The sequence below is a fragment of the Trachurus japonicus genome, chromosome 17, assembly GCF_045865225.1.
Source record: "Trachurus japonicus isolate A0001 chromosome 17, Traja_1.0".
Lineage (NCBI taxonomy): Eukaryota > Metazoa > Chordata > Actinopteri > Carangiformes > Carangidae > Trachurus > Trachurus japonicus.
Genome location: NC_140923.1, coordinates 10,270,060 through 10,280,972, shown reverse-complemented (window position 1 = coordinate 10,280,972; position 10,913 = coordinate 10,270,060). Strand labels below are relative to the sequence as shown.

The 10,913-nt window shown below is 47.7% G+C and overlaps 1 protein-coding gene and 2 long non-coding RNA genes across 3 annotated transcripts in view; 1 reads left to right on the top strand and 2 right to left on the bottom strand.

Moving 5' to 3' along the window:
* Window positions 1–2,874: 2,874 nt before the first annotated feature.
* On the bottom strand, window positions 2,875–4,013 carry LOC146970127 (uncharacterized). Its single transcript, XR_015038093.1, has 4 exons — window positions 3,918–4,013; window positions 3,768–3,829; window positions 3,603–3,690; window positions 2,875–3,512 (listed from the first exon to the last, which is right to left on the bottom strand). It is a non-coding gene; the product is annotated as an uncharacterized LOC146970127 (long non-coding RNA).
* Window positions 4,014–9,749: 5,736 nt separating this feature from the next.
* Window positions 9,750–10,807, bottom strand: LOC146970126 (uncharacterized). Its single transcript, XR_015038008.1, has 4 exons — window positions 10,712–10,807; window positions 10,562–10,623; window positions 10,397–10,484; window positions 9,750–10,306 (listed from the first exon to the last, which is right to left on the bottom strand). It is a non-coding gene; the product is annotated as an uncharacterized LOC146970126 (long non-coding RNA).
* A 32-nt stretch (window positions 10,808–10,839) lies between these two features.
* LOC146970109 (contactin-associated protein-like 4) overlaps window positions 10,840–10,913 on the top strand; it is a 137,067-nt gene continuing 136,993 nt past the window's right edge. Inside the window, exon 1 of the mRNA XM_085804619.1 lies at window positions 10,840–10,864. Within this exon, the coding sequence (XP_085660745.1) occupies window positions 10,840–10,864 (25 nt within the window). The remainder of the gene's footprint in view (window positions 10,865–10,913) is intronic.

Here is a 10,913-nt window from a genome sequence, read left to right as displayed (position 1 = left end):
TGTCTCATGTTTCCACTTGTTCTTCTCTCACACTGACAATGACTCTTCACTTTCAGATCATTTCACTACATAGTCACCAATAATCAATAATTTGATCACTTCAGGTGTGTGTGTGTGTGTGTGTGTGTGCGTGCGCGCGCGTGCATACGCGTGTGTAAGAGAGAGAGAGAAGGACACATCAGATCAAGCATCATTTTATCTTTTATTCTTTATTCAGATTGTGGGGCTGCAGTTTGTCAGAGATCAACTGTTATTCTCTGGTCTCAGCTCTGAAGTCCAACCCCTCCCACCTGAGACACCTGGACCTGAGCTTCAACTACTTGAGCTCTTCAGCTCTCAGACTCTGAAGTGAGTCTGATCTGTAGCTGTTTCCACAGCTGATGACTGTGGGAGGGAAATAAAATGTAAAGTGCAGAAGGTGAACCTGTCAGGATGTGACATCACATGTGACATCATACATGACATCACAGACTCAGAAAACGCTGCAGCAGCTTCAATGTGTCAGTCATCAGTGATCCAGTCACAGGTAAAGGTGTTGAGTCAAACAGAACAATGAGGTTCACCGGTGTTATGAGTCAGTCTGGTGGGGTGTACGGTAGAGTGGTTGCTAGGGACTCACTGACATACACGTGAGAAGGGGGCGTGGTGTTGGGGGATTCTCTAAATTGTTGGCAGCTGCTCCCGAGGAGGAAGTCGGGATTTTGGGCCAGAAGGAGGAAGGAGGCAGAGGCTCACGAGGGAGACGCCACGGGGAAAAGGTGACTCAACGACACCGAGAAGACTGAAGCGACATCCACCACACCACCACTTGTTTTTCTTTTTGACCCACACTTAATGAACTGAAACAACGAAACAAAGAGCGGGCTGTCCAAGAAACCGAAGTCAAAGGAGACGGCCGGAGCCGACCACGGACAGGGCACGCGCAGCTAACCTGGGTGAGTTTTCCCACAGCACACGTCCCCCTCCAGATAGGAAACGAATGCACTCACCCAGGGCAGTAACTTCACGTACAGGTCGATGCATCACGCAGGGACTGGTAGGTTCATGTTAGGTGCTGGGCTAACCTTTGGGAGGGGTTTTTTGATTAGGTAGAGCCGAGGCGAGCCTAGCACCGTAACAGGTGGTAATGTCTTTACCAACCTGTCCATCCATGAGGCTGCCAATTTTCAATCTAACTTGGACAGCAAACCCATGGATGTCGACAGCAGGTTGTGGTCATTATTCAAGGTGCAGAAGGATGGGATAATGCTCAACATCATGCAACTTTACTGTGATTCCCCCCACACCCAGCAGAACCCATTCTATCGCCACCCAGTCAGTGGGGTGATTGCGTGTTGTGGCCTCCCCCACAACAAAACAAATAAAGCCATGCAGAGTCTGGGTCTGCACCGCCTGCCAGTCCGAGTGGAAGGTGTCCTTCTCTTCAGGGGACATGCCCCATCCCTGATGTCATGAGTAGGAGCTTGTTCTGTGAGAAAGGCATGCTGCAGCTGCTCAAGGATGAGGTCATGCTGCTCCCATTTAAGGAGGTGCACAACCGTGGGATTCGCCAACTCCACAATGGTGTGGTGGAGCACTGTCTGGAGGCCCTGTCGGCACTCCACCAGCAGGACAACGGGAAAGGAGGGAAAGGAGGCTTTCAGTTGGAGCTGGCCCTGGAGGAGCACTTCCATGGCCAGCCAAGGAGTGTCCTGGATAGGGGCTGCAGCAACAGCTGGGGACCAGCTCCACGAATGTGAACAGCTGTACCAGGCAGCGAGGTTTCCTGGGCTTCGCGCCATGGTTCTCTGCAAGCGCTGGGGAGGCGCCTCCACCACTTCACAACTGGACAGGTGTACCCACCCAGCAATTCAGGATTGAGAGGCTGTTCCCGTTCACTGGATCCCTACTCTCCTCTGAGTCAGAGCTGGGAAGGGAGATGCTGAAGGTGGCTTTGAAAGACATCTACCAAAGCAACCAATACATCCCCATGTCCCTCCTCAAGGGGGAGGATGACGAGGCTGTAGTGCTCAAGGACTCCCTGGACTACCAGGAGCTGGCAGAGAAGATGCTAGAACACAGGAAGCACTTCAGATACCCCTGTGTGTTCCCTAGGATGCTGCAGTTGGAGGAGGGAAAGGGACGTGACCCTGCTGCATGCCTTGTGGCGGGGTTGAGCAGTTTGGGGCTCAAGTACTTCTCCTTCGTCAAGTACAGGAGCTACAAGGGAACAAAACGGGTCAACTGGAACTTCCACCACTTCATCCAGCTCCGTTCAGTTGGGGAGCCTCTAACGGAGGAAGGAAAGGCCATCCAGCTGGTGCACAGGCGTAACATCATGGTGATAGGCCCCGGTGCAAATATTTTTTTTGTGCCCCTACCCGCCGCCCTAAACAGAAGCGCACGCGCACACACACACACACACACACACACACACACACACACACACACACACCAATAGGGGTAAGAGGGGACCTGTCAGGCCAAGCTGCCAAGAGGGGTCTTATGTTTACGCTTATTTTGAAAAAACAAAAATGGAATATAAAATTTACTTTTAAGGTGTTTTACCATAATATTACTGAAAATGTGACTTTTAATTATTTTTAAAGAAATTGCCAACAGGGGACTTAGATCTCTGAGCGACATTTACCTATCAAAGAGTGGACCTCCACATACTGCAGTGGAGTTGTCTGCACCATTCATTCACCTAACGACCCATTCATTCACCTAATGAGTCCTTGTTCACAACAATGACTTTCTCAGTTTCTTTCAAAAATGGATAATATAACTTAAGAGTTATCATTATGTGACCAACCCCACTGTGAGGGTCTCTATATAAACCCACAAACAAATTTATCCCCAGGTACAAGGAGAGCCAGAGACGTGCATTCAAATCCAAATTCTATTTATTGTGCAAACTGAAGCAACTGATGATGATTGATCTGATAATGGAAGGAGGGAAGAACAACGATTAGCTTGAAAAATTATCTTTAATGTTACAAAGTTAATAAATATTTAAAAGCTACAAATAGCTGAGTTATTTTGATTAATTTGTTACAACAAATAAAATCAAGCAGGGGTATACTGCAAATATACACTACCTGCTAATAAAAAGATGTCAGACAGGGTACTCACCACGGGGAGATACTATCGCAAGACCCAGTAGCAACCACCACGTGCACACCGTGATCACAGCAAATCACTGCAACGGACACTGCAACAATTTAAGTAAATCTAAACTACTTTTGGGTGCCAACCACTCTTCAAACCAATCACACTGCATGCAAAGAAGGGTGCATATACCACGGATACTCCCCGCAGATCCTCCCTCTGCCTGACAAACAAACAAAAGAAAATACAAAGTTAATGCTCGGTTGGTTCACAATTATAAATTGATACAGTCAGGGACAGTAAAGGACAGTAGACAGGTTAAGATGAGCTGTTTGCAGTCATAGCAATGGGAAACTCTCAGCAAACTTCAACCAAGCCGCATGGCACATCGGCCCAGGCAAAGCAGCAGTCTGGCACTAAATCTGAAACAAAGCAAAACAGCCATTAAATTGACTGACAAATATACCTCAGAGGGGATAACCCTCCTACATTACCATGTCAGTTGAGGTTACCTTTTCAGTCTGGGGCCCTGTCAGACACTGGTACTGGTGGAGCTGACTGGCTCTATACTGTGACTCGGGGAAAAGGCTGACTCATGTCCTAAAGAATTAAATGGATACATCACTAATAATTTCTGTATTCTGATGAAATTAAACACTGGGTAATCAGCAGCCTACCTTCCCAGCATGGGTCTACAGCACATTCAACTGGATCAAGAGGACACGGCTGCACCACGATTCTGTGTGGGGATACTAGTCAAAATTCCCCAGAACACAAAATAAAATGTGCAATCAAATAATCTTTTCTATCTGCGCAGTTCTCTTTACCTGCACAGACAAGACAGTCCCACCACACATCTACCAGGCCTCAGACAAAGAGGCACTAATGGCTCACACCTGTCCTTATGAGAGGGGAGCTTTCTCTACAGCCCTGCCTACAAGGGGCAGTGCTCCTAATGCCAGCCCTCACCCTCATGAACAGTAGGAGTGTGTGTAGGTGTGGTCTGTCTCTAAGGTGCCTTCCCTCACATCTACCCCCTGGTTTTTGCATTGGTGTCCCAACAATGGATCGTTAAACCCAGGGTCTATAAAAAACTGAGATGGAGTTAGTGCAAGGCGACATTACAGCGGCTGACTGTGGCAGGCGATGAATATTGATATGATGTCCTGCGGTAGAGCGTGTTGTTCTTCTAAGAGCAGTATTTGGGAGTGGGGGAGAAGGGACACGAACCTGTACTCTTAGAGAGTCTGATTGAGGTCCAGCACTGGGCCGTGGACCCGATGAGGTGGTGGGCTGGTCTGATGCTCTTTGTGGTTGAGGCTCCGCAGGCATTGATGGAGGAGGAGACGTGTTACCTGTCGGAGGCTCATTTTGTCGTAACACATAGAGATCTCCATCCTCTGCGTCCAATTGTGGCTCCAGCTGGTTCCTGGGTCCCTCAGTCATCTGTAAGTTCCTGTTGATTTTTTCACAAAGGTTACTGGGTATTGGTCTGATGAGTTGTCTGTGAACGTGCTTTACCTTTTCTGGATGATGGATAGGCGCCACTGTATACACTGGGCCAGCGCCGTCAGGGACCTTGAGAATACAGTAGGGGACCGGACTCCAATGATCTTGAATTTTGTTTCTGCCCCTGATGTTGTGGTCTCGAACGTACACCAGTTGATGTAATTGCAGTGGATCAGAAGCTGGTGCATGTTGACGATCTGCACGTTTATGCGCAGCTGCTTGTGTTCGTTTCTGAGCTCCGTGAAAAGCAACTTTAAGGCGCTTGTGATGGTCCTGTACCCAGCTGTGAACTGGACCCTGCACCGGCTCTCCCACCCTTCCCAATAAGAAGTCAATGGGCAGCTGGGATTCTTGGCCAAACATCAGGAAGTATGGTTGTTCGCCCGTGGTTTGATGTACAGTGGTATTATAAGCAAAGGTAAGTTGCTGCAGGTACATGGGCCAATTCCTTTTCTGCTCAGGTGATAGTGTCCTTAATAGGTCATGCAATGTCCTATTAAAGCGCTCACATTGTCCATTACCTTGTGGGTGATATGGGGTGGTGCGAGTCTTTTCCACCCCATACGTCTGGCACAGCTGTTGGATCACAGCGCCTTCAAAACTCCTTCCCTGGTCCGAGTGGATTCTGGCAGGGACCCCGAAACGATAAAACCACTCATGGACGAGTACTTGGGCCACCGTAGTTGCCTTCTGGTCCCTTGTAACAATGGCCTGAGTGTATTTAGAAAAGACATCAGTTAGAATCAACACATTTTCACGGCCATCTATGGAGGGTTCAAGACATGTGAAATCCATAGCCAAGATTTGATTTGGCCTAGAGGCCAAGAGGTGGCCCATCAGTGTCCTTGGTTTAGGATGGACTGCTTTGGCCAGTGCACACCGTTCGCATTGTTGGCAGTGGTTCTGGATCTCTTTCAGCATGCCGGGCCAATAACACCTTTGCCGCACCAGATCCACTGTTCTGTCCATCCCTTGGTGGCCATGTTCATTATGTAACTGGTGTAAGACCTCACCTTTTAGGCTTTGTGGCAAAACTAGCTGGTGTATGCTCTCTCCGCCCTCAGGCTGAAACCCTTGACGGTAGAGGACTCCGTCTTTTTCCACCAGCTTTTTCCATTGACGTAGCATTTCCAGTACTGGGAAAGGCAAGCTGGCCCGTTCTTGTTGGTCTGGCCCTGCACGTCTCCGCCAAAACGTCAGGAACGTACTGATTGTTGGATCATCTCCCTGTAAGGCAGCAAGATCAGCAGAGGAATGAGATGGAAAAACAGAGACAACAGCTTGTGTTACCTGCTGGTAAGGTGGGGCTTTGGTCTGAAGTAGCGTGGTGGGAAGAGGGGTGCCAGGCAGCTGAGCTTCAATGGATGCCATTAGCTCTGACGGTTGATACTGGCGGGAAAGTGCATCCGCATTGCCATTGGTGCGACCTGGGCGATACTTGATGGAAAAGTCGAAGGAAGAGAGTTGTGATGCCCAGCGTTGTTCCAGCGCCCCAAGCTTTGCAGTGGACAGATGACTCAAGGGATTATTGTCTGTGTAGACAACACACTTCTGGCCCAACAGGTATTCTCTAAATTTTTCTGTTATAGCCCATTTCAAGGCCAGAAACTCTAATTTCATAGAGCTGTAATTTGACATGTTCCGTTCTGTGGGCTTTAAGCCCCTGCTGGCATATGCAATAGGCCGTACTTTACCATCCTGTTGCTGTGAAAGCACTGCACCGAGCCCCCAATGGCTGGCATCAATTTCCAGGATGAAAGGGAGTGAAAAATTTGCATATGCCAAAACAGGGGATTCCACTAACCTGGTTTTGAGACCTTGAAAGCTCTGTTCGCATTGTTCCGTCCAAACTTCCAGTAGCGGCCGCTTCGAGGGTTTTTTTGTCTTGGGGCCGACCAAGTCAGCCACAAGCCGATGTAAAGGTGCAGCCAGTCTGGCGAAGCCTGGGACAAAGCGACGGTAGTAGCTTGCAAAGCCGAGGAATGACCTCAGCTCAGCAACAGTCTTGGGGATCTGCCAAGTGGACACTACAGAGATTTTATCAGGGTCAGTTGCTACACCGTCTTTGGAAATAACATGGCCAAGGTACTTTACCTCCGTCTTCAGGAAGTGGCACTTCTCCAGTTTAGCCTTCAAATTCTGCACACGCAGGGTCTCCAACACAGCTGACAGACGTTGGATATGTTCTTCTATGGTGGCAGAAAAAATAATGACATCGTCCAGATATAACAATAAAGACTGATGATTTTGTGATCCAAATATTCTTTCCATTAGCCTTTGAAAAGTGCTAGGCGCATTACATAGGCCAAAAGGCATTCTGTTAAATTCAAACAGCCCAAAAGGCGTACAAAACGCTGTTTTCATCTTGTCAGATTCAGCAACTGGGACTTGGTTATACCCACTAGCTAGATCTAGTGTTGAAAACCAGCGGGCACCAGACAGAACATCAAGGGACTCCTCAATTCTGGGTAACGGGAAGGCATCTTTTCTAGTTTTAGAGTTCAGGAGCCGGTAGTCCACACAAAGCCTTATTGTAGAATCCTTCTTTTTCACTACCACAATTGGGGAAGCAAAGGGACTACAGCTCTCACGGATCACTTCACTCTCTAGGAGCTGCTGAATATGTGCCTTGACAGCATCATATTCGGAAGGTGGAATGCACCTGTACCGCTGGCGAACTGGGGTCTCATCTAGGAGAGGGATTTCATGTGCAATTAAATTTGTACACCCCAAATCACTGTCATGTGAAGAAAAAACAGACTGATAATTGCACAAAAGGGACCTCACTCTCACCTGGTCTTCAGCTGTGAGGGAGGACAGGTCAAGGGATTCGATTGCCGCCAACACTGAGTTCTCTTCCACATGCTGGGTTGTTATGGTAACCACATTTTCTCTGGTCTCAGCCTCTTCCTCCAAGGTCACATTAGTGCCATTAGATTTGTTGAGGATATCGGCCTGGCAGAGGGTACCAATCTGGAAGCGGGGAAATAAGGTTGCGCCCATAGCTCCAACATTAGTGACAGGGATAAATGCAACACCATTGACCACTTTAACCAGGGCTGGGGAGGCCAGAAGACCATGTGGCAAACCTGCATCCAATGGTTCGAAGAGGGCTGACCCAGTGTGGACTGTAGATGTCTTTCTGCAGGTGGTGGGCACCAATTTCACTGTCCCTGCAGGTATATAGATCTTCTTTTTGCCCTTAACTTTAACAGGACCACTCACTTGAGGTTCAGTCTGAAATTGGGCCCTGTGACAGAACTGCAACGCCCCCTGCCAGGGATCCTGTTTGACTGGGGGGAGATCAAAAAGTGCATTTCCATGTTCCAAAAACAGTTCACTGTAGCACTCCCGCACCACATTCATACCCAGAACGCCGCAAGTTTCTGAGTTGGGGCTGGTACCTGGTGGGTCTCGGACAACCAAAACACCACGCTTGGGGATTTGTTTGCCCAATACTTGAAAATCAAGTTCCATGTATCCGATGTAGGGGATTTCTAGCCCATTTGCTGCACGTAACTTTAGCCAATGGCATGCTTTCAGTCCCTCAGGGCCCCATTTTTCAAAATGTTTGGCAAACAAACTCTCTGTGATGGTAGTAACCATAGATCCAGTGTCCAATAGACAAGGGATATCCACCCCCCCCATAGTAATGGTAACCTTTGGGCAGGGGCCTACCAAATTGAACGTGGGGTCAGGGGTTTGAGAGTCATTAGAGGAGCCAGTATTGTCCCCATCTGAAATGTGGCTCAACATAACAGAGGGAGCTAGTTTTCCGCCTGGTGGGATAGAGAGTGTGGGGTGGGCAAAAAATGTTGAGCGGCTGAATTTTGACTCCAATGAGTAGGCGGGGGGGCAACTACCCTTTCGTTGTCACAGTCTTTTGCATAATGGCCAGGTTTTTGACATCGTTTACAGATGATTGGTCCCCTCCTCTGAGTGTTCCTGGTCTTAAATGAAGTGTGAGTTGACCTCAATTCCTGTGTGAGCTGATTAATTTGAGCCTGTTGCTGTCTTAATATATCCTTAAGTTCGGCTAATTCTGACCCTACAGTATCTTTCTGTGCTCTGACCTGTCCTGTATGTTGCATGCTATACACTGAGGGGACAGAATAACTCCGGGGTCTCCCCAGTTCCCCCCCAGATCTGCCCTCCCGCTCCCATCTAATAGCTTCATCTCTAATAGTATGGAGGTCATAATCAGGGTGGTCACGAACAATTCTCTTAAGTTCCCGGCTCAAATTCCCATCCCAAACACACTCTATAAACTGGTCCCGCAGTAAACTAGTGGCGTCAGGAACACGTTTCTCTGGACAGCTCTGGGTCATCTTGTCCATCAGTACAAACAATGCGTGAGAGAACTCCCTCAAAGACTCACCTTCCTGTTGTTTTCTAGCATAAAATGCTTCTTTAAGTGAAATAAAAGACATGGGACAACTATACTGAGCCAGGAGGATATCAAAGATCTGATCAGGGTCCTCCCTCACTTGAGTAGGCCGATATTTAATTTCCTCTCGAGCATCACCAATCAAATGGTCATAAATAAAATGGGCCCTGTCAATGGGGGCAAGCCTGCGAGTACGCATAATGGATTTTATTTCTTCAATCCAGCTCTGGACTCCCATTTCTCCAGTACCACTAAAGAGCGGGCAAGACCGTTCCCTAGGTATATACACCAACCTCTCTTGGGGTAGAGACTGGGCAGGGGGACCAGAGGGACCTGCCTGTGGCTGAGAGACATTTTGTTGGTTCATCCTGGGGAAGATAGGCGAAGGGACAAGCAACTCCTATCACTAAATGGGGGGGACGCTCCAAAATTATACCGACTGCCAGCTGCTGCTTTGCCTTGAGAAAAGAAAAAAAAGGAGAAAAACAACAAACTGTTAAAATACAGTCCAAATAAAACTCTTGAATTCACTCCAGTGAACCAACCGAGTTGAATGCACGTTTGGGGCTCAATCCTGCCGACAACGCCAGTTTGTGACCAACCCCACTGTGAGGGTCTCTATATAAACCCACAAACAAATTTATCCCCAGGTACAAGGAGAGCCAGAGACGTGCATTCAAATCCAAATTCTATTTATTGTGCAAACTGAAGCAACTGATGATGATTGATCTGATAATGGAAGGAGGGAAGAACAACGATTAGCTTGAAAAATTATCTTTAATGTTACAAAGTTAATAAATATTTAAAAGCTACAAATAGCTGAGTTATTTTGATTAATTTGTTACAACAAATAAAATCAAGCAGGGGTATACTGCAAATATACACTACCTGCTAATAAAAAGATGTCAGACAGGGTACTCACCACGGGGAGATACTATCGCAAGACCCAGTAGCAACCACCACGTGCACACCGTGATCACAGCAAATCACTGCAACGGACACTGCAACAATTTAAGTAAATCTAAACTACTTTTGGGTGCCAACCACTCTTCAAACCAATCACACTGCATGCAAAGAAGGGTGCATATACCACGGATACTCCCCGCAGATCCTCCCTCTGCCTGACAAACAAACAAAAGAAAATACAAAGTTAATGCTCGGTTGGTTCACAATTATAAATTGATACAGTCAGGGACAGTAAAGGACAGTAGACAGGTTAAGATGAGCTGTTTGCAGTCATAGCAATGGGAAACTCTCAGCAAACTTCAACCAAGCCGCATGGCACATCGGCCCAGGCAAAGCAGCAGTCTGGCACTAAATCTGAAACAAAGCAAAACAGCCATTAAATTGACTGACAAATATACCTCAGAGGGGATAACCCTCCTACATTACCATGTCAGTTGAGGTTACCTTTTCAGTCTGGGGCCCTGTCAGACACTGGTACTGGTGGAGCTGACTGGCTCTATACTGTGACTCGGGGAAAAGGCTGACTCATGTCCTAAAGAATTAAATGGATACATCACTAATAATTTCTGTATTCTGATGAAATTAAACACTGGGTAATCAGCAGCCTACCTTCCCAGCATGGGTCTACAGCACATTCAACTGGATCAAGAGGACACGGCTGCACCACGATTCTGTGTGGGGATACTAGTCAAAATTCCCCAGAACACAAAATAAAATGTGCAATCAAATAATCTTTTCTATCTGCGCAGTTCTCTTTACCTGCACAGACAAGACAGTCCCACCACACATCTACCAGGCCTCAGACAAAGAGGCACTAATGGCTCACACCTGTCCTTATGAGAGGGGAGCTTTCTCTACAGCCCTGCCTACAAGGGGCAGTGCTCCTAATGCCAGCCCTCACCCTCATGAACAGTAGGAGTGTGTGTAGGTGTGGTCTGTCTCTAAGGTGCCTTCCCTCACA